General features: G+C 32.8%; 1 protein-coding gene across 1 annotated transcript; it reads right to left on the bottom strand.

Annotated features, from left to right (window-relative positions):
• Positions 1-416: 416 nt before the first annotated feature.
• Positions 417-19,577, bottom strand: Prx6a (Peroxiredoxin 6a). The gene is made up of 6 exons (XM_067275721.1): positions 19,427-19,577; positions 12,450-12,606; positions 12,239-12,382; positions 12,098-12,171; positions 3,173-3,245; positions 417-702 (listed from the first exon to the last, which is right to left on the bottom strand). The coding sequence occupies exons 1-6, from the start codon at positions 19,570-19,572 to the stop codon at positions 574-576; spliced, it is 723 nt and encodes a 240-aa protein (XP_067131822.1). The 5' UTR covers positions 19,573-19,577; the 3' UTR covers positions 417-573.
• Positions 19,578-23,981: the final 4,404 nt, after the last annotated feature.

The following is a 23,981-nucleotide window of genomic DNA, read 5'->3' as shown; positions in this document are numbered from 1 at the left end:
AATGAATACAAAAATCTATTATCTGTTGCACACAAGATAAACTAAATGATTTGATATAAACAAATTTTTTAAAATGGAGAAAGAAATCTCGCTGATTAGAAAAAGCATTGATAAATCAAATTTCATGCGATTAAGAATCTATTGTCTAAATTCATTTTAAAGTATTTTTCATTTATTATTATAATTAGAAGCTTGAATTATTTAATAATATATTTATGGTAAAATTTAAAAATTATTATATTTAAACTGATTGAACCAATACTGAAATATTAATGGCTAAGCCAAATTTGTCCCTCATTTTTGTATTTGAATTTTATATAGCAAAGCATATTAAACTATCTTCTTTTCTGAATAAAATTTAGATAACAGAGCTTTGTATCATTCAAATTATGAATATTTTGAAGAAATTTATAGACTTTGGCAATTCAAAAACTTTTATTTTTTCAATTCCAGAATATTCAAAACTTATTTCAATCGATTTAATTATCAAAACAAATATACAAATATATCATCTCATCTTTATATATCAATCTACAGCATTACTAACTTGCAGCTCGCATTACATTAAGGCACTCACGGTTGAGGAGTAAAGCGAAGATATCCTCTACCAGAAGGAACTGCTTGAACTTTCACTCCCTTTGGAAATAGTTTTGGGACATCATCATCCTTAACAGTTGGCAAAATCATACAATCTTCTCCTTGCTGTAATTACATAATTGTAATATTTTCAAATATGCCTAGCAATATTTCTTTTGCCATTTCAAATCATATTAAACATAATAGCTTAAAAGATATTAAATTTAAATAGGTAGTTTATATATAAATTACGAAGTTAGTTGTAGTTTATACTGAACGAGATTAACTGAATCAAAATAATGTGAAATTTCTTAGTTTACATAGAAAATATGCCTATAGTACACATACATAAATTATTTTTGATTTCTTTTTAATGTAACTTTTTAAACTTTAAAAATGTCATATTAAAAGAAAATTATTTGCCCTATATTTTTTCCATAATAATTTTAAGCATTTTAAGATTATTTTTACCAAATATAAATATGTAATAAAACTGCTTCATTAGTAGATTGTATTATGAAACACTATAAGAAATAATAATAATGATGTTTAATTAAAATTATTTTGCATGCAAACTATTTCATTTATCATTTCCAGTATAACAGTTTTATTTTCAATTTAGAGCATCAACCTTTTGTTAGTAAACTTTTTTTTTTAATTTATTATATTTAAAATATATTCACTTTGTCAGCCTGCAAATTTTAAGGGGACTTTTAAAATTAATGTTAATTGTGTTTTTTCGGACATGTAAATATCTGGGATATAAAAATGGAAAATGGGGCAGAAGTTACCAGTTGTAATAACAAGCCAGTGGGAAAGTTGACACTTAGCTGCCAAAAATGCTTTGTCATAGTCAACATTTCATGATCACCTGACTCCTTTTCCATGACAATAGTATAAAAGTGAGAGCTACCAGCAGCTCAGGGTAATTGAAAGGAAGTTGTACCCGAGATAGTGCACATTTAGTCTCCGAGTCCCCGATCCTGCCTGAGAAGACGACAGACGACTACGCTTCTTCCTACGGACCAATCGTCGCATACAGTTCCTTCCCACATAGAGGTATTTTTGGTAGCGATCTGTGAACTCTCTCTCCAATGCTAATGGGAATACACATAGCTAAGAGCTACCCTTTTTGTAGGATAACTTTGTTGTTGTTTAACCGCATTTTAACCGAGTTTAGCCTCTAAATCTAGATTATAGGAGGTTCTAAGTCATATAATAAATGCTTTCTTTATTTGTTAAACCTGTCTCCTGTCGTTCCAGAACACGGAATCTGCCGACTTGCTCACCTCCCTTGCCACTTGATTTGAACCATCCAAATGACAAGGAGATCAGATCTTGCCGATCTGTGCAGATTAAGTGGTCATTAGGGAGTTGCCCTGCGGTCCCCTGCTTATCTCAACTTCATTTCTTTAAAATAGCTTTCAAAGTCAAATGATTTATACACATTGAATTTTTAATAATAATAATTCCTACTGTATGACATAGACTCAAAGATTCACTCTCCCTGCTATATATATTGATTCTAAATTAAATTTATATTAATTTAACACTATAAATACATTACATTAATATATGACTGTTTTCATACTATTAGAATACACAAAAATTCCAGTTGTTTTAAATTTTATATTTTGAATTAAATGAGAATTTTAAAAATTTAAGAAATTCAATCACTAGATTGCAGAAGAGCTTTCTTTATTCTCTTTAGTAACTATTGAAGCATCAGAAGCATTTCATTTGAGATTTTGCCAACTTTAAAAACACAAAAATAATTGAAAAGAACTATTTGATTACACACATGATTGAATTATATACAATTCAAGCAGTATACTGCATAATGTAAATTCATCAAGTATGTGCTTATACAAATAACAATATATTTTTTTTTAAACAAAAAATACTTACAGTGTATCATTTGTATTTGTTTTGCTAAGTTTCCTAAAAATTAAAATTTTAACTGGCTTATAGCAGTAACAATTATTATTACTACTATAAGATGGATATAAAGAAAAAGGAAAATTTAACTATTAGAATATATATTAAACTATTTGTGTCAACAGTATGTCAAACTGGATTCTTCTTAATATATCAGCACACCTTGCTTTTCAAACAAAACTTTTTTCCAAAAAGTGATTCAATAGATGAGATACTGCCAGAAGAGTCCACACTCTTTAGTGATATATTTATTTAATCTCTAAATATTTACGTATTTGTTTCAATTTGAATGTTTCTTTTTTATTTTATTCTGTAACTGTCAATTTAAAACTTTTATAATGTTCTATTTAATGTTTCAATTTTTAGAATGCTAAAGTTATTTAAGTTTGAATTTGTAGACTGTGACTATCGTTTTAATCCTAAATATGATGTTCTGGTTTAAGATTGCATGAGGCACACTGAAAATAGTAAATACTATATTTTCAGACATTAAAAAAACATCATTGCTAAAAATTTAAGGTGTATTAATATATATTCATATCAACATTACAAATATTGATAAATGAAAAAGTTTTTATAAATTGAAGTAATTGAATTCAAAGTTTTTGTGTTTAAAATTAAATTGATAATTTTTAACAACAATATTTTTTGAACATACCTTCCAATCAACTGGAGTAGCAACTTGCTTGTTTGCAGTCAATTGTAAAGAATCGACGACTCTTAGAATTTCACTGAAAAACAGTAAAATCAATAATTTAAAAATTTTATCTCCAATTTTATACATATACAGTAGAGAGTCATTTATCCTAATCAATTCGGGACTGGGGTTGTTCGGATAACCGATTATGTATGAAAAAATATATTAACTTGACCGACGTTGAAATTTTTCTCTGTTGCGTATCGCTTTGTGTTGAATTTTCATCGATTTTAAGCCTAACAAAAATTTTTATAATAATAATCGAGGCTATCGTATCGTTAAAAATTATTTCTTCATTTTGTACAAACAAAATAAATATATTGAAGAATATAAAAACAAAAATTATACTTTAGAAGTAAATCTAGTATCAAAAATGTTAAATTCAGCACAACACAGTCCGACTGAAAAGCGTTCGGATAAACGACTCTACTGTATATAAACTTGTATGAGTACAATCTGTCAGATCACTAATTTATTTTTTTGCAAAATTTAGTAAATTGCACACAATCTGAACATTATAGACTTTGTTGTACATTTTGTACCAGTGCATGCTACTGTATTTTCCCCACTTTTCTTACATATGCACTACTCAATCTGATGATAGTGTGTGAGAGCACAGACTTGACTAAAAATTTGGACATGAAAAGATTGGTTGGTTGGTTGGATTTTAGTGGCACAAGAGCCATGCAGGCTATACTGTGCCATGACACATGGTACAAAATAAATAAATACATACAAAATATAACAATTTAACATTAAAAAGTCAATGGTAATAAAAATGTAACATCTAAACTATAATAAACAAACAAATTAATAAATAAATAACTCCGTAATTATATTTCTTTGTATAAATTAACAACTTTCAGAAAGTTCAAAACCATCTCAAGACTTGGCCTATGACCCAAAATTCTTGATAAACTTCCATTCCCAAACTGTCTTGTGTGAACACCTGCAAATTCAGGGCATTCACACAGTATGTGTTTAATACTTAAAGTACAAATGCAATACTGGCATACTGACTGGTCATCACCCTTCAAAAGGTATTGATGAGTCAGCCGAGTATGTCCGATCCTCAGACGAGTAAGAATGACTTCAGATCTATCATACTGTTTGTTGTGTGTCTAATTTTCTATTATAGGTTTGATCTCGTGTAGTTTATTGTGGGCTTGTTTGTTCCACACATTTTGCCATCTCTCTGCTAGTCGTTTTTTAACGACCAGCTTCAAGTCACCTCCTTCAATATGCATTGCATGCTGAGAAGGACTTGCTGACTTTGCAGCTGCATCAGCTTCTTCATTCCCTCTTATACCTACATGGCCTGGGACCCAACAAAATTTTACAGAAATATTACTCACAATAAGATGGCAAAACAGTTTGCAAATTTTAATCACTATGGAGTGAGAACTAGGTTCATGTGAGATCAAAGCCTGAAGTGCACTAACTGAGTCGGTGTAAATAACACAGCGACAATGAACTTTCCTAATTACATATTTTAAGGCTAGGTGAATAGCCTGCAACTCTGCAGTAAAGATGGAAGAATTCAATGCAATTTGTTCTGCCGCAATCTCATCCTGGTAGACAAAGGCTGAGCCAATGTAATCAACCAATTTTGATTCATCACTATAAATAGGAATTAAATTCCTGTCGTGGTGTTGAATTTCTGCAAAGTGCTGTCTATAAATGTAGTCCGGGGTGGATTCCTTAGGGAACTGCTTTAAGCTAATGTCAACATTTATCAAAGGAATTGACCAAGGTGATATATTATCAACCTTGGCCTGTGAAATGTTGCTTATGTCCAGGTCAATCGTGCTGCTTACATTCTCCATTCTAATGTCGAATGTAGGGACACAACTTGGACAAGATGCAAATAATCTTTTCAGCTGAGTATCTGAACAATCAGCTAACAGTTTATTCTGAGATTTCTGTTTAATGTAGTAAAATAGAGACAACTGTTCTCTCCTAAGAGATAGTGGAGGTACATAAGCATCCATGTACAAACTTTGAACAGGAGAAGTTCAAAAAGCACCAGTGCACAACCGCAATGCTTGGTGGTGGATTGGATCCAGCATCCAAAGAGTAGATTCTCACACAGAGCCTACACAACACTTCCATAGTCCAGCTTAGAGTAGACAAGGATCCTATAAATCCTGAGCATAGAACATTTGTCTGCTCCCCAGGACGAGCAGCATAATACCTTTAAAAGGTTCAAACATTTTAAATATCTACTCTTCAAATTGTGCAAGTATGGCAATGAACGTCAGTTTTCCATCAAATATAACACCCAAAAACTTCGCTTCCTTGACCATTGGAATTTTCACCCCATTTAGATAAATTTTGGGATCCAAATGCAAATCACACCTTTGGCAAAAGTGGATGCACAAGATCTCTACGATGAAACTAAATCCATTGGTCTTTGACCAATTGTCTATGCGATTTAAGGAGGTCTGCAGTTGTCTCTCGATGAAACTCGTGTTACTAGACTGGCAGGAGATCTGAAAGTCATCCACATACAGAGTGTCTTTGACACTGGGAGGGAGACACTTAGCTATGCTATTAATTTTAATTAGGAACAGTCACACTCGAAATAGAACCTTGAGGAACACCTTCTTGTGTGTAAAGCCTAGATAAAGTGTTGCCCATCCTAACTTGGAATCTTCGATTCTGCAAGAAGTTTTTTATAAACATTGGCAAATTACCCCGCAATCTGAATTCATGTACAGTACATCACAGAATATCCCATATTGCCAGCAGCGATCATAGGCCTTCTCTATATCGAAAAACACAGACACTAAGTGCTGTGTCTAACAAACACTTCGTGTATAGATGTTTCAAGGCTTACTAAATTTTCCATGGTACTTCTGTTCCTACGAAATCCACTCTGACGTGATGAAAAGTAATCTTTTCCTCTAAGAGAAACATCAGACGTCTGTTTACCATTCTCTTCAAGAGTTTACAGAGACAACTCGTCAAAGAGATTGGTCTATAATTAGAGGGATTCTTGCAGTCTTTGCCAGGTTTGGGAATGGGAATAATAATTGATAGCCTCCAAGAGTCAGGGAAAGTGTTCCGTCCATATTCTGTTAAACAGATTCAAAAGATTTCCAAGGGAATTGTCTGACAGATTTTTAATCATGCTGTAGTGGATTTTATCTGGGCCTACAGCAATATTCCCCGAGCAAGAGAGCGCTGTATATAATTCAACTCTGGTGAATGGCACATTATATTCTTCGTTAGATGAGAAATGGAAAATTTAAATTTTGTTTTTCTCTTTGGGCTTTATAAGCTTGAAAATTCCTTGTGTACATTGTATTGCTGGATGATGAAAACGTTTCACCCATCAAATCATCAATACCCTGTATAACGCTGATTATTGTGCCATTATTTTCCAGCATGGACAGTGTGTGAGAAGCATATTTCCCATTAATTTTATGGATTTTATCCCAGACTGCTTTTGAGCTGATGTTATGCTAGAAAACATACTTCCTCCAAGAATCCCTTTGGCTTTGCCTCCTTATTTTCCTGGCATTTGCTTTTGCTTTTTTTAAAAACAATCAAATTGCTAGAGGTGGGGTATCTTCTGAAAATCCCTCGTGCTTTCTTTTGTTTTTTAATTGCTGCCTCGCAATTCTGATCCCACCATGGTTTTGGATGCTTTGGATATCTAGTTGATGTTTTCCCCATTTTTTTTTTGGCTGCGTGAATAATACTGAAAGTGACAACTTCAACTGCATCATTGATATCAGCAGTATTGACCATTTCCTCAGTGATGTTAGCCAAAGAGGAAAATGCAGGCCAATCTGCCGTTTCAAGTTTCCAGATGTGGTGGACGTTTCACAGCTTTCTCTGCCTTGGTATTTTAGAAATATTGGGAAGTGGTCACTGGAAAGTGGATTAGATCCAACCCCCCATGTAAATGCTGAAAACAGGTTCGGAGTTGCTAATGTTAAATCAATGGCAGTGAATGTTTTTGGTGGGGCATGAAAGTATGTCACTTCTCCAGTATTAAATAGATACAGTTGGTGATTGCCTATGAATCCTTCAATGGCTCTGCCTCAACGATTGATGTCGGGACTGCCCCACATTGGATTGTGGCCATTAAAATCACCGAGTAAGAGGAATAGAGTTGGCAGTTGTTCAACCAAGGCATCCAATTCATCTTCATCGACTCTGACATCTGGTGGCAAGTATATAGAACAAACTATGACAGTTACTCCAATAGATATTCTGACTGCCACAGCTTGCAAATCAGTAGTTATTTGTACCGGTAAGGACGGGATGTGGTTTGAAACCAGTATAGCCACACCTCCACTGGCGCGGGTGTGGCTATCATCATCCTTGTGGTAGAGATCAAATCCTTTTAAAGAAATTCTTTCTCCAGGTTTTAGACTGGTTTCCTGGAGTGCCACACAGAGAGATGGGTAGATGATGTCAAGTGTTTAATGTCAGAGAAGTTATTGCGGAAACCACGAGTTCCATTGGATTATTTTGTAATCCATTGTGTGTTTGAAGCAGCATTCTTAGTAAAGGTATCCCTCTTTAGTTTTACAGCTGATTTTCCTTTTGGAGGTGAGGTTGGTGGTTTAACCACCTGATTAGTCTCCTCATCCGAGAAGTCAGAGAACTCATAGACTGAGTCTCTGATCTTTTAGATTTAGAGAGGGCTGATTTTAATTTTTGTTTGTTGAGTGGGTTCTTATTAGCTTTTTTGAAACTCACATTTCTGGTTACTACCCCTGCTTTAGGTAGGGGTGTTCTTTTCTTTATACTCTCCCTTATTTCTGTTTCTTTACATTGAGTTAACAAACATCTAGCATGGCAAGTGAGAGATTCATTTGGTGAAACAGAAATGTCTGTCTGAACCCCACATCTTTGTGGACGTGGCAGCAAATGTTTTCTGTTTCACTGGTGCACTTAAAGTGACCATGTGCAGAGCCTCTGGGTAAGGTATGTTGTTAACTGTTTTTAGGTGTTAAATTTCTCTCTCTCTGTCATGCCGGGCATTTCCGGGAGTAGGCAGGATGGGCATCTTGGCAGTTCACACAGTGTGGAGTACTTTTACATTCAGCACTGTCTTGACCTTCAGTTCCATACTGTGCACAAGCTTTTGCCTCGGCAGGAGGTCTGAAAATGTCCAGATCGCTGGCATTCGAAACAATGCAGCAGATTTGGAATATACAGACGCACTTGGCAGCACAGGTATCCTCTGCAATGAAGGATGGCAATGTTGGCTTGTCGAACGTCAGAATTAAATGTTTTGTAGGAATCAACTTGCCGTCTCGATGGATCAAAATGCATCGGACAGAAGTGACCCCTTGGTCCAAGAGGCCGATCTGAATGTCTGATTCATCTTCAGAAATCAAATCGAACTCAGATATCACACCATGCGATGAGTTCAAACTGTCGTGTGATGTGACTGATATTGCCATGTCTCCAAGTGTTCTCATTGTCATAAGCTTTGTTGTTTGTTGAGGAGAGGCTGTTTCTACCAGTAGGTCCCGACCTCAATTTTTGTATTTTTTTTAAACGCCCAATAGTTGATTCAAATAATTTTTGGATCAAGAAAGGGGAACACTTAGAGGTTTTTCTCCAGTTGCGTGGACTACTTAGTACGCTGGTTGACTGGAGGTCTTTTCATTTATTTTCATTGTTGGCTTATCTGGATTTTTTCCTTTTGAAAATCCGTGATTAAGAAATAACCATTCAGCTCCTAGTGACTCCATCTACCACAGGGCCCAACAAGGGGATGTCATCACATGGGAGATTCCCATAGACCATCACATCAGGGTTTTCCAGAAGCTATACCCTCACAATGTAGTCAAGAAGAGCACATCTTGTCTGATGTGTCCGCCCGGTCTGCATCGATTGGTTGACTCTAGGCCGAGGTCAAGAATGACTCAATGACCAGCCGATTGACTCAAACGAAGCCTGATTTGAACCTCCCGTTTATCCGAAGCAGGGGCAAAGCAGTGTGTTGGGGGACGTTATGTTGCCCCTCAACTACCAGGATCCCCCTTTCCGGCATACAGGCCACCACGCACAGCAAACACGTGGGTGGGCGTTCAGATCCCAGGAATGGTAAAGAGGAGTTACTAAACCATCTCTGGGAGGTCCCCTCACCACGGACAGGAACCCACATCAAGGGTACATGAAAAATTAAATTTTTCCAAAATATTCGAGGTAAAAAAATTTTCCCAGCAAAAAAAATAATTTAATCATCAGAAGATATGATTATATCTTTTGCTGGAGTCACTTCCTTTCCCAGTAAACACATTGAATGTGTCACCAGGAACCTAACAAAAAATCATTACTGGACAGAGAAATCAACATTACGAAAAATAGGCAGGAGAAGAAAGAGGGGAGGATCCCAAATAAAAGGCAATGCCCAATGACAACACAGAGTTAGTCCGTCACAGAGTTTGTTAATCTCAATAGTTCGTCGACGTCGAGAGTTTGTTCGTCTCCAGAGTTCATCACTCATCTCAGATACATTGCCCATCTTGCTGATCCTAGCAAGTAAGTTATCCTATCAATCCTATCCAATCAAATTATCTTATCAATGCTCCAATTTGATTCATTGAAGATCCTGAACAATCCTGCGAAATCAATCAATTCACCAAATCCTCCAATTTATGAAAGAATCAACCTCGATTTAACTAAGGTATTTATCAACTCAAGGACTAATGGAAACTCTCTTTTGCGATCAGGAACCCATGATATTAATAATAATTGCTACTTTGTAGAGATCCTTATAAAATTAGCATCTAGCTAAGTTCCTTATATAACTTATGTACAAAAATGTAAAATGCTTATGTAAATAAACAGGTATTGTTTAATGTTAAATTCATAGTGGAGTGACCTCCTTTCAGTTGTCTCTCAGACCATCAACATCCCAGGCCCAAGTGCCTACACACGTGACTGCTCATGAAAGAAAATGAACTTAACGGCCATTGAGGTTTCTGTGTCTGTCCTCAGACACAATGGTGTCAGTCCTGACGGCACAATGTAGATCCTTCAGTCCCATGGTGTGGAAGCATAGGGGGTACTTCTTGCATTGTCACAAGTGCATGATTATTATTATTATTATAAGATTGTGTCTGTTAATGTTTTTGCAAATTTTCCATTGTGCAAAATCAACATTCACAATGATTTACATGTATGTACTGTAATATTTACTTTCCAGACATGTACTCAGAACTGTTGAGTCTGTGAGGGAGCTGGGGATTTTCCCCCAGGTCCAGAGAAAACTTAGGAATCACTATGGACCCCTACCCTTATAAAATTAACATTATTTTTACTAATGGAAAATAAAATCTTCAAGACTGATTTTTATTAATAAAGAAATATTTAATTTATTTCATTAAACATTTCATTTATTTAAAAACACAAAAAGAATAAAAGGACCTGCTCTACTTCCCAGACCCCATAAAAGCTCTCAATGGTCCTGCATTTATTATACATATACAATTCACAAAAGCTAATCCTGCTCCAAGTATGAGAAATCTGTTTAGTGAAAGTCAAATCCAACACAAACAAGATGTAAAAAAAGGACATTCAAATGTAAAAATTATTTTAATGTTCTTTGGATTATACATACCAATTTCTTGAAGAAGAGCTGTTTTCTTGAAATTTAATTATTTGATATATATTCCCCATTGACTACACAGGAGAAAAGCTTGAATTTTTCAAAATTATTAAGGAAAGAGATAACTAAACAACAAGCAGGGTATGTTTGAAGTTTTCTTTTATTACATGAAGTATTTACTAAAAACGTTTTGAAGAAGAAATAGTAAACTACATAAGAAAAATGAATTTATTGGTAATGTATTTAATTTCAATGACAGTTTCATACAATGTTAAATATAAAATACTTCCATAGTTCTTTTTGGAATTACTAATTTAATATCAGTTTTTACATCAAACCATTGCATTTTGTTACTCATTAAAATGTAACTGCTCAAGTCATTACTGTTATTTTTGTACATCAACATATTTATATAAAGTATATTACAGGTAACCCCCGTATAACACAGCACTTCTATAGCACAAGTTCACTCTGACACGGTTTGAGAATTGGGTAAAACCCTCGTACAACACAAAATGTAATAAATTTTTACATACTTAAGTACTAATAGTTCATGAAAATAATAATTTTCGTAAACTGTTAGTACTTATGTAAATTTTCTTTTCCCACCTTCTGTCAATACATGTGGTCCTTCTCGAAACTTGTTTCAATGTTGCCAGATCTCGACGCTTCTGCTTTTGATGTTGCCAGATGTTTTTCCCTTATTCCATACTTGCTTTATTCTTCATAAGTGCTTAGCACCATATAAGGAAATTTATAAAGATCTTTTAACTAAAAGCAAGCAATCTAAGATTACATACTTTTTGCAAAAGGTAAAGCATGGATCTGAAGATAATGCAGAAAAATGCTCAGAGGATAAGGATAACTTGCCAAAAAGAAAACGCCCTCGATTAATAGTGCTTAGTGATGACGAAGAAAACATTGTTTAATTTATATTAATATGTATCACTTAAATATCTTTATTAAAATTTTCTTATCTTAATTATGAAAATATAATAGCATGTTTTTTAATTTTTGGAACCTAACCCCCCTTTTTGTACTAGTTCTTTGTTTCGTATAACACAGATTCGCATAACATGGCAATTTTTTGAAACGTAACTCCAGTGTTATACGGGGGTTACCTGTATTTGATTTATATAACCATGAAAGTTGTCTTACATAAGGGTTTATCAACCGTTGGTGTAATAAACAGTTATGTAGATAACCTACATAGTTATAGCAAATTAAATACAGTAATATAATATATAATAGAAGAGTTAGAAGTATGAAATAATGTATGTATAAAGTTAAAATTATATACTTACTCAAAATTTCTACCAGTAGTTGCAGGATATAAAATTGATAATTTCAATTTCTTGTCTGGTCCAATTATAAAAACCTATAAAATAAATTCAAAAAAATTCAATATTAAGTTTCATTCTATTTTAAAATTTATTTTTACATACAGCACGACATGTTAGTGGTAAACCCTTCTCATCCTTTTCTTTAGGATCAATCATGCCTAGCTGAACTGCTAAATCTCGTCCCTCATCTGATATAATGGGATATGGAAATTCTTCATTATCAAGCTCAGAAAAAGAACATATGTCCTAAAATATAATAAATAAACTTAACTAAGGCAATAAATTATATTAATATTATTAAAAAAAAACTTACTTTAATCCATCCTTTGTGGCTATCAACATTATCACAGGAAAGAGCTATTAATTTCACACCTCGTTTATTAAATTCAGGAACTAATTTTGCCACCCGTCCAAGTTCTGTTGTGCATACGGGAGTAAAATCAGCAGGATGAGAAAACAGAATAGCCCAGCTAAATAAATCAAACAATTTTAAAAAATTATTTTAACATAATTATGAAATTATGTATTGAATTTTTATAATTTCTTTGTACCATAATAAGCATGTTGTAAATTACAGTACTTAATGTTTATATTTTATAATTATTAAATTAATGTATATACATTAACATAACACATTGTTATTGTTAATTTCATATCAATGCACCATACAATTTATTTTATAAACTTATTTAAACTATTTATAACAGAATTCAAAAATTTTTAATCATCATCAAATTGCAAGTTTTAAAATTGTAATTAAAAATATATAAAAAATATACTATATTATAAAAATAAATTGCATATTCTAATATGTTAATTTTCTCAATTAGTTTATGAGTGCAACTCATCTGTCCTTGTAAAAAGTAATTAGATATGTAATTCAATTATCATAACAATTACATTTCATTTGGAACAACATATTAATTTCTATACACAAGTTATGCAATATTCTATTTCTAAACAATTATTTAGTTATTTAAAGCATTTTCTAGATATTTTTATTGGTATTATCCTCATATTAATATTTATTCTGGGCATTTCATCCTATTGATAAAAGTAAATTTACAATACTATGCATACTTTCAAAATAAATTTTAATAATTTAAATAGAAAAATTAGTTCATTAATATAAAGAAAAACAAATTATATTTGTTTCTATTCTAAATAAACATATTTTGTATTTTATTTAAAGTTATTACTAGAGCTAGAACATCTAGACACTAAAAATCATGTTATAACTTATGATTTTTATGTAAACATCTAATCTTAGTTATTACTAGAGCCAAAAGTTTTCGCCAGTTTTTGGGCCTAAAATCATGGCAAAAATCACAAAAAAAAAGGCAGCACCAATTATTTATTTCAAAAACAAGTCAAAATGAAATACACTTAGATATTTCAAATAATCCTCACTTAAACTATGATGTTGATCACTCAATATGAATGAATATAATGAGAACGAACGTTCAACGTCGACTGCAACTAAAGCAGCGTATTTGCTATTAACTTTATCACTTAAATTCATATCAAAAGACGTAAATTTGATAAGATCAGGATTGCTTGACAGAACTTTTTCCAATTTTTGAGAAAATATAGGATAACCAGAAACAATTTCTTTTGCATTTTCAATTAGTTCGGCTTGTTTAATTACACTGAGTTTTTATTCTTCCAGTGAAATTATAATATTTGATAGCTTGACAAGATTACAGAGATCAAATAATTCTTTCTTGAGGTCAACTTTCTTCTCTTGCAATAGTTTCACCAAAACATTTCTAGCATTTGAATGAGATTTTTGTTTATAGTTCAAAATGAAGTACCCCCAATGAGTGATAATTGGTTCTGGAGGAAGATTATTAACTTCAGTTGCATTCTTAAAATCATTTTTTCTTTCTCTTGACTTCACAAAAAACTTCTTCATTTCTGATATAAGCGAATTTGTACTCATTCTGAATCCTAAATGAAACGTTAGTAAAGCATGAGCGAGACATGTGATGTACATTTGGAAAAATCAATGAATTTTTAATCTCACTTACTGCCTTCTTCATGCATTTTGCTCGATCTGTCACTATTAACTTCAGTTTTGAATATTTTAAATCATTTGGCCACAATTTTCTAAACACATTGATTATACAGTCTTGTATTATAATGTCGTCAATTGTTGAGTGAAATGTCACATCAATTAACATTGATTTTGCTTTCTCGCCATTCAATTTTCCTACAAGCACGTTGACCACTTTACGTTGCACTTTGTCACTAGTTTCGTAAACAATGAAATAGACATCATGTCCATTAATTTCATCCTTAATTTTTTCTGTTGCTGAGTTTAAGATAGTTTTTTGATGTGCCTGCAGTGCTGGAAAAAATAAATAATGCAATGAGACTTCAAAATCATATTTCGGCTAAATTATGAGCACAATCGCAAACAGCAGCATCAATTTCAATAAAACATTTCATTAAAAAAACTAACAACAATTAAAAAATACGTGGAACACTTTTGATCGGCTTCTTCATATATTTCTCGAGAAACAATCTCAGTTTTTCGTTATTTAATTTTTCAAGCAGAATATCTGCACTGGTGAATGCTTCAACCATTTCTTTATCAAAATTGCTTCTATTTTCAAACAACAGTGTTCGTGACTGTAGCGTGTTATTTTTCTTGTGTTTTGCAGTTGAGATGTTCCGAAAATCGTTTCTTAATTGTATCACGTTCGTAGTTGACGTGTCTAGAGCACTTAACACAGAGTATTGTTTTTTTGGTACGGCAAAATTGCCACCTGATTCCTTAATCACGGAATCAATTTTAAACTCAATTGACTGTTTTCTAGACATTTCTGCACGAAGCACATGGGAAACTGATGATTTTGCCACCTATCACCAAATTCGCCAGTTAGGATGAAAATCACCGATTTTCACCAAAAGAAAAACAGCCATATTGAGACCGGATTTTTAAATTAGTACCAATTGAAAAAATCTCATTCTAGGTGAATATAGCTAAGAAATTCACCGAAAGCAAAAACTTTTGGCTCTAATTATTACATGCAAAGTATTCAATTAAACATGATGATTAGTTTGGTTGCCATTTATATTTTTAACAGCTTAAATACTAAACTGTTACAGCATTATTAAAATTTTAATATTTGACTTATATTTACAAAAATATAATCTCCAAATAAGTTTTGCAAATTTATATGCGCAACAATCACTATGTATCTTGCCATTAGCACTTTAACATCAGTTCTGTTTGCAGTGGTGCCATGATAGATGCATAGTGCACTATGAACTGGCAGCCTATTGTGTTTTTAGCAACAAATCCTAGTTCTGTTTGGGAATAGACAACCACCGCATTAGCATATGAAAATTCATTGGTGAGCACTTCAATCTAACTTTACTGTTGAGTGCAACACTCCATCACTGTTGGCTTGCTGGTCTAGGGAGCCATCTCAAAACAATCAATCCACTCTTATTAGTAGTTTGAGGAACACTGATGACACACAGCAGTATATTCTGGAAATCTTGCACTTTCCTGTGTTACCTTTTATGCCATGGCTGCAAACAGCCATTTGTCAACAAAAAAATACTCAGCAGCACATAATTAGGATTTCACAGGAATGTCTTATCACATTGCCACATTTCATTGGAATGCATGGTCTTCAGATTTATTGCATGTTGAGTATTTGTAAAACCAGATGAAATGCCAGCACGTCATCTACTTATGTGAGAGATCTGAAATTGAAGTTGCAATATTGTGGATAAATCTTTTGCAGAATAGCATGTGGTATACCTCCAAGCCTAACCACATTGTTGCATGTATCCAGAGAAGAGAAAGTTTTACAAGATACTAAACATTGCTTTAAATTGTACTATTCAAATCATCTCAGAATATCTTTGTAAACATTTTTAAAGATAAGTTTATCTCTTCTGAGAATATCAGTAATCAATTTTATTTACTTTATGTTTTTTGTTAGTATTTTCACTGACTTTTATATTGTTATATTTAATTTTTGGAATTACCAAAACTATTGTCCCTTTCTTATGATATTATAATATACTTATCATTACATTCAAAGTACATTTTGTTCAATTCCAACACATCCTCATTAGTGCATAACTTTTGTCAATCAGTATATTTACATATACAGGGTGATTACAAATGATTTTACTCAGATGATGTACAGTGCACTCACTTAATGAGCACCTCTCACAATGAGCATTTTGCATAACAAGCAAAACAAATTGTAAAAATTTTCCTCGCTTAACAAGCAATGTTGCACATAACGACTGATGAGGAGAGGGGAAGTCTCAAATTGTGCGCATGCGGCAAGCTCCATCAGTCTGTGTTTAGCACATGTTCCGCTAGCATTTACTGCCGCTTGTGATCACATAATTTTCCAAACTTGTGTTTACACATATTACTTATAAACATCAACAACCATAGCCCATTATATAATAAACATGCCAAATGATATGCCAAATTCTTGAGTCATTAAATTTAATGACTGATTCCAAATTAAATTTTAGAAATGTCTGGATTAAAAATTAACTATTTATAATTATTAAATTTAATATGAGATGGAAACATAACTGCCTGCCTCTAGTCAAATTAATTAATTTCTAATATTTAATTATAGCATTTACATAACCCAAAAATTTGGCATATTGTTTGGAGTGTTTATCAAATATATTAGCTGTGGTTTTTTTTTTTGTTTCTGCAAATTGAATTCTCATTCCAGGATGGTTCATTCCGCGCTAGATGACGATGATGATTCATGCTCCTTAACAGTGTATATTGTACAATTTTTTTTTGAACAAATGTTATACAAAAAACATTTGAGCATTTTTTTGGCACGGAACCCATTATCGTATTTTACATTAATTTCTATGGGAAAAATTGTTTCACTTAACGAGTGTTCCGCATTACGAGTAAAACTTTGGAACAAATTATGATCGTAAGTGAGGTTCCACCGTATTACTTAAAACTAAATGTGGGATCATTGTTGTATAATCTGTTTGTAGATCTCAGAATAGAGAAAGTTTTTCAAAGGATGTTTCATACTCAGTCCAATTCAACATGGACACCTGCTGTTGACTGACATTTACCTAGACAATATTCTATCTTTCACTATGCAGCACATCCATGTTGACATTGATGAAGGCTACTGTGATTCTTATCTATAGTTCCATTATCATTCTTGGCAATAGTGAAATAGTTGTTTTTAATGAAACCTCACAAAAAATGGTTCTTGGAGGTTAGCTCTGGCAAGTGAGAAAGCCAGGCTATTGGTCCCCCCTCACTCAATCCATCTGCCTGGAAATGTTTCTTCATGAGATGCTGTCACATCTCTGATGACAAGGTGTCTCATCCTGCTGTCTTTTGAAACAAAATTAAAACCCTAGTTATTAAAAAGATAAATGTATCTTCCAAATGCATAAATATTAAGAAAATCCAAAAAAAGAAAAAAGACTATTTTACTATTTATGGAATACAGTTTTGGTGATTAAAAAAAATTAAATATAATGCAATATAAAAATCAATGAAAATGCTAACAAAAAAATAAGTAAATAAAATTGATTACTGATATTCACAGAATAGATAAGTTTATCTTTAAGAATGTTTACGAAGCGATTCTGAGAATATGATTACACTTGAAATAGAATAAATTCCTAACCTTGTTGATAACGAAAATAAAAACTTTTGGATGTGGTAAAACAAGTGTATTAGATAAAAAATTTGGTGTATGTTTTACCCATTATCTTAGAGGCCGATGAAATTTTTATAACAAACATTTGAAAATATACAGTACATTTTTATTTAATTATCACTCAAAGGTCACTTGGCAGCTCTGACTTTCATCCGCAGATTACTTTAGAATATAAAGTTTTCCTAATATTAAATAAAACAAACTTTTAAATACAGCTACTCTTCACTTAACCGAGTTCCATCCCTACAACTAGATTGTTAAGCAACTCAGTTATTAAACGAAGAGCTTAATCATTATTTATTCTAGATAAAAAAAAGGTCTAAAGGAAATGCCAACTTGATAACTTTGCTTTAATTTACACCTCATACATATTACAGAACATAAAAATACAAACAGTAAAAATTATAAAAAGCGATGTACCAAAAAACTTAAAAGTTCATTCGTAAAAAAAGACATTCAGATTAATATTTCAGTCATCAAATCCTTCAAATGAGATGCACAATATGAAAATTTATAAATGAAATATACAGTCTTTGAGATTGCAAATGCTTTGCATAGGGATTAACAACAGACTGCAGGAACTAGACTAACTCATAAGATTACAAAAGGAAAATTCATTTCCCCTTTCTTAGTGGAGAGCCGGTCCCGAAGCCAAGAGGCAATTAAACAGGTAGGTTGCGATAATGCGAAATTGTTTTCCTCGTGTTAAATTTTAACTCAATTCATTTCCTTAATTGATATGTTTTTCCACTTAATAAATGTTACAAAGAGAATCTTAAATTTTATGCAACGATTTATATATTTAGATCAAACCACTGCATTTTAATTACGAGGAAAAAATAATAACCGAAAAAATACGTCGGATTCATTCCGATCGCTCTCCGTCACATTACATTAATTATATTTTCCACGATTCTTCGTAACTTCCACGATAACTTCTCGCACTGGAAATGCCATTGCAACTTTAATTTAGTAATGCAAATTTCCATTAGCACGAATTTACATCAACTATCATCAAAGGAAGTAGAAAAACATATTAAACAAATTTTTTTTTTAAATATATAATAAATAAAAGTAGCTGAAAAATACATTTTGCAACACAGTTTTATCATCATCAATATAATATTTCGTTTTAGTATTATTAAATTACTTCATTTGTAAAATTTATAATACTGTAGCAACTTTTGTCAATAGGATATACAACAGTCTCTTGTATCTTCATCTAATTTTTAAAAATTTTGTCGAAATACGGAAATTTATTATATTAGCACACGTGAAAGGAAATTTAGAGGTTTCCTAACGATTATAAAATTCAAAAATAAGCACGTTTTAAGGAATTCACTTCTTTAAACAGAAGAGTAATAAAAATGTACATTTCAGTTCGAACACGTGTTCTAATTCGAGTATGGCCTAAACAGCGCAGCTCGAATCAATACTTTAACATAAAGTAATTATCGCGGGAAATATCCTGATTTTTATGCATATTTAAATTTCTTTTCCTAAAAAAATTAATCAATCGAAAAATTAAAAAAATAAATAAATTTTCCGAAGTATCAACGTTATAAGAATTGCTATTTCTACGCGGATTACTTACGAATCTTCGATCCATTTATGAAAATCGATGACTCCGATCGTCGTACGAACCGAAAAGTTAGGAAATTCGTCTCCGAGATTGACCATATTCACCTTCTCTGCAGAAACCGAACAAGCGATTACTTTCGACGGAAACGCGTCACGCATTTAATACCCCGCATTTTTATTTGCGACGTCATTTCCGTCGAGGGAAATTTCATTTTACGCGTTCGTTTTCACAATGAAATTTTTCGCTAGACGGTCTTATTTATTTTACTATATTTAAAATTTTTTTTTAATTGTATAAATTCGTCTTTACTACGAACGGACTTTTGACAATTTTCATCTTCACAATAACTATGTACTGTACTTGTTTATATAAATATTTCTCGTATCAAGTTCTACGTCATGGTTTTTACGTCGCTATTATCAAAATCAGGATGTCGCTAACTTAACTATTTATTCAATGGATTTAATGAGGAAACCGTTTTCTCACATATTTATAGATGAATTGATTGTTTATGATTAAACATGCGTGAGTCATCACTATGACTGTAGAGGATGGAGATGGGGGAAACCTCTCTGGCAGTTTTCTATGAATTTATTAGTTCTCCCGTATAACAAATTTGGAATTTTGGCGCTCGTTAATCTCGGCGCCCTGCCCCTTTGTCTTTACATTTCTACGCCCCTGCTTGGCCCCAGACGAGCGCTCGTTGGCCTCGAACATCACTGGTGTAAATTAACTACAATTAGACTACATAACGCTAGAACATACCGAAATAATTAAAAAAAAAAAAATGTATTAGTTTAACAAATAAAGCAAATTTATAATTTACATTAGTATTAATTAACCTTAAAATAATTATAAATAAATAACGACTAACCCGTTACAAAGATTAAAATAATTAACATAATACAGCATAATAACGATAATATAAATTAATAATATTTTAATTGGAAAAATAATGATTAATTACAATATATTTATGATATGACAATGAATAGTATAGAATAACGGTGTAATATCGAAAATTAAAGTAAAATCATAAGTAATCAATCAGCAATACTCTAACTACGGACACATATTTCTTTTTTAAACTACTTAAAACCTGAAAATAAAAAGATTGAAATTAATAATAACTCTTGCAATTATCAAAAATTGGACTTACACTTATCTTTTAGTTGCGTAGGCATGGCCAGTGGTGATATTCGAAATATTTAACAAGGGGTTCGCTAAGCGGCCGGATGGCCGAGCGGTCAAGGTTAGCAGCCTGCCGCCCTGGGGGACCCGGGATCGAATCCGGACGGGTCGAAAAATCCCCAGGAATTTTTCGGGGGGAGGTCCGTCCGGATATGTCGGTCCCCGTCCCTCACCACCCGGCCGCCCCATTGTGGGCCTGGCCGAACCCATAATGGGCTTGCTATAAGAGGCCCTCTTAGTGCCCACCGGGCGGAAAGAGTTACAAAAAAAAAAAAAAAAGGGTTCGCTAGCAGAAAATTTTTCCCTGACAATCACCGACAAACGAAATGGAAGTTTTGGCTATAAATAAATACAATACCTTTTCTTGCAACCATATATCTAACAATCAGTGGCGTATTTAGAACGTAACGAGCCATGGGAGAAGGCCAGGTAACAATAGTATTTTAGAGCTGTCGACCTTTTTTTTTTCAAGGCAGAGAAATTCTTTACCGCAATATGGCGCTTCTAGAAATAGGCACATCTCATCATCTCTCGAGATACATTATACTTTTTCTTTCGGTGTCCATAGCCCGACACGTGTTCCACAGCCATCTTGTATTGTCTCGCGCGTGGCATTCTGGGATCTCTCTTATGACTGGATCTACTTTCAAAAACTCTCTTGAATCGATCGCGATTAAACCTCGATTGAAACGGTCGAGAGAGATCGCACCAAGACATACTCCCTGACCTTGCTCACAATCTAGATTGAAATGCTCGGTGTAAACGGGTTATAAGGCGGCCGGATGGCCGAGCGGTAAAGGTGGCAGCCTACCGCTCTGGGGGACCCGGGATCGAATCCGAACGGTTCGAATAATCCTCAGGAATTTTTCGGGGGGTGGTCCGTTCGGATATGTCGGGCCCCGTCCCTCACCACCCGGTCGCCCCATTGTGGGCCTGGCCGAACCCATAATGGGCCTACTAAAAGAGGCCCTCTTAGTGCCCACAGGGCGGAAAAAGTGGGAAAAAAAACGGGATATAAGGCCCTAGTTTAGTAGTATTACAGAGTATAATACGCATATTTTAATATATTTTTTTAAAAAACCAAACCCACTGAGAAATGTTCTGTGTGTTTAACAAGGTTCGGAAAACTGAAAATTTTAACAACGGGTTCGGCCGAACCTGTGCGAACCCGCTGAATATCACCACTGGGCATGGCCTATCTCAAACTTTTAATATTTAAAGCAAGACACACGTAATAAGAAAAACTCGTAGCGGGCATTAAACCTGTAGATGCATTTTTCGCAATAGTACAATTCTAACAAACGAATTCTTTGTTACTTCGTATTTATTTCTGAATCATTGTTTCGATTCAATTGTTTTTCTAATTACGCATTTTTTTAAATAAAATTACTTAAATGTAACATATACATCAATAAATTAAAATAAATATAATTGAAAATATTAAAATATAATTTTATTTTTCAAAATATTACATTGTTTTTGTGTTCCCGAATGCATGTACAGTACTTATAAATTATGTAGTAGCCAGGCAGAGATTTACGTGATGAAGAAAGTGGTCATTTTAACATATAATCTAGGTATGTCCTAATGTTTTTATAAAACATTAAAAACGTAGGTGTAAAAATAAAATACAGAAATATCTGTAACCAGACATATCAATACATCGGACCGGCGGTGTCGGATTACTGTATTTTACACTTGTGTATTGTTTGTGCTGTACAGTAAAAAAACACGCTTGGTTCACATATTTGGGTATTATATAAATTATAAAACAATTTGATATCCATTCCTAAGTCATTCTAAATACAAACACGACACACACACAAAATGAAATACATGTTAGCAAATCATGCTTGAAGACACGACCAATCGTACGGTACTAACATAAAAAGGAGAAAAGGACATTATTCTTGCGCTGCAGAAAAGTCAGATTAGAATAAACCTAGAATCGATCAGGCTAATTGAACGAACTGAAGAACACTTTCTTAATTGCCTAAAGCTTTATGGGCTGATTGCAAAACGCCTAAGAAATGTCAGGCTGAATAGCGAATAGAAGATGATTTTTCAATTTGCCAATGGCGCTCATTACAATGACTATCACTTTTATTATATTTTCAGCAAAGGAAATAAACCAGCAGTTTTATTACATTTGATTGGGAAATAATAAAACAAGAGATGTTGCAAAATTCTTTCACAATTGAAACAAAAACAAGAGAAAAATATAATTTCGTTGTAATTAATCGAACGTTAGAAACGAAATAAATATGCAATTTAAATAGATATATTTTATACAGTTTAGAATCTTGAATCAACACTTTCAGTTAATATTTTATTGAATAGAATACTGAATTTATTTCGAAAGCATGGTTATATTATCTGAATATTGATATTAAAAGAAATTTAACATAATTATTAAATAAATATAAAGGTTAAATTTTTAAATTTAAATAGTTTAGCTAGCACAGTTTTATGTATAATAATTTTATATTAATACCAACTGAAGAGGGACTATTGCAATAGTTCAGAATGCATTTTGGTTTATATTTACATCATATATTCATACCCATGTAGTTGTTTTTACTGTACAACTTTATATCTAATTAAATGGTCCACATTGATTCCTGAGTGTTTTGTGCTTTTTATTACTGGTGTGATAAGCCCTTACTTTTTACCTACTTCACAGTAGACACTTTAATTTAATTATACCAAGGGTTAAAAGCTTCTTTTGTAATAATTTTCTTAGTATTGTGTTACAGATAGCCTATGCCAGTAGTAAACTGCACTGTATAGATTTATCTATGATGTTTGCTAATGACATATTTCACGGAATTCATCCCCATAATTAAGCAGTGCATACATGTAACTTGTTATTTATAATAAATAAATAATCAGAATCATATTACAATATCAATTTATTACAGTTTCTGCACTCGAGTCTCATCAAAAGTTTTATTTACATAATCATTATACTGTGTATGTTCATTATTTTGAAATATGGCATTTCCCTAAACATGGAGATTTGCAATAAGCTCGGAAGTTCAAATTTGACACGATTCCAATACTTTCCCTCGTTATATATACATAACAGCCGAGAGAGCTAAAGGTCCTCTTAGCTGCCACAGGGCAGTCTAAATCAAGTCCCTACAACACATCATTTTTAATAGAAAGAATTCCCTATTTGAATCAAAAACCAATTTGCATTATAGGCCTACACTTTAAGCTTTTATTCTAAAGTATTTTAATAATTCTAAATATTTAAAAATACTTTTTAATTTTTTTTACGAAATTTCATAACAATGGCATATTTTTGAAAGTCAAACCCTTCCTGGAGGGACAGGCTTGCAGTAAATGTACATCAGATGAAGAAAATGCTACT

Source organism: Centruroides vittatus, unplaced genomic scaffold (genome assembly GCF_030686945.1).
Source record: "Centruroides vittatus isolate TY-2023 unplaced genomic scaffold, ASM3068694v2 contig_630, whole genome shotgun sequence".
Lineage (NCBI taxonomy): Eukaryota > Metazoa > Arthropoda > Arachnida > Scorpiones > Buthidae > Centruroides > Centruroides vittatus.
This window is presented reverse-complemented; position numbering and strand designations above follow the sequence as displayed.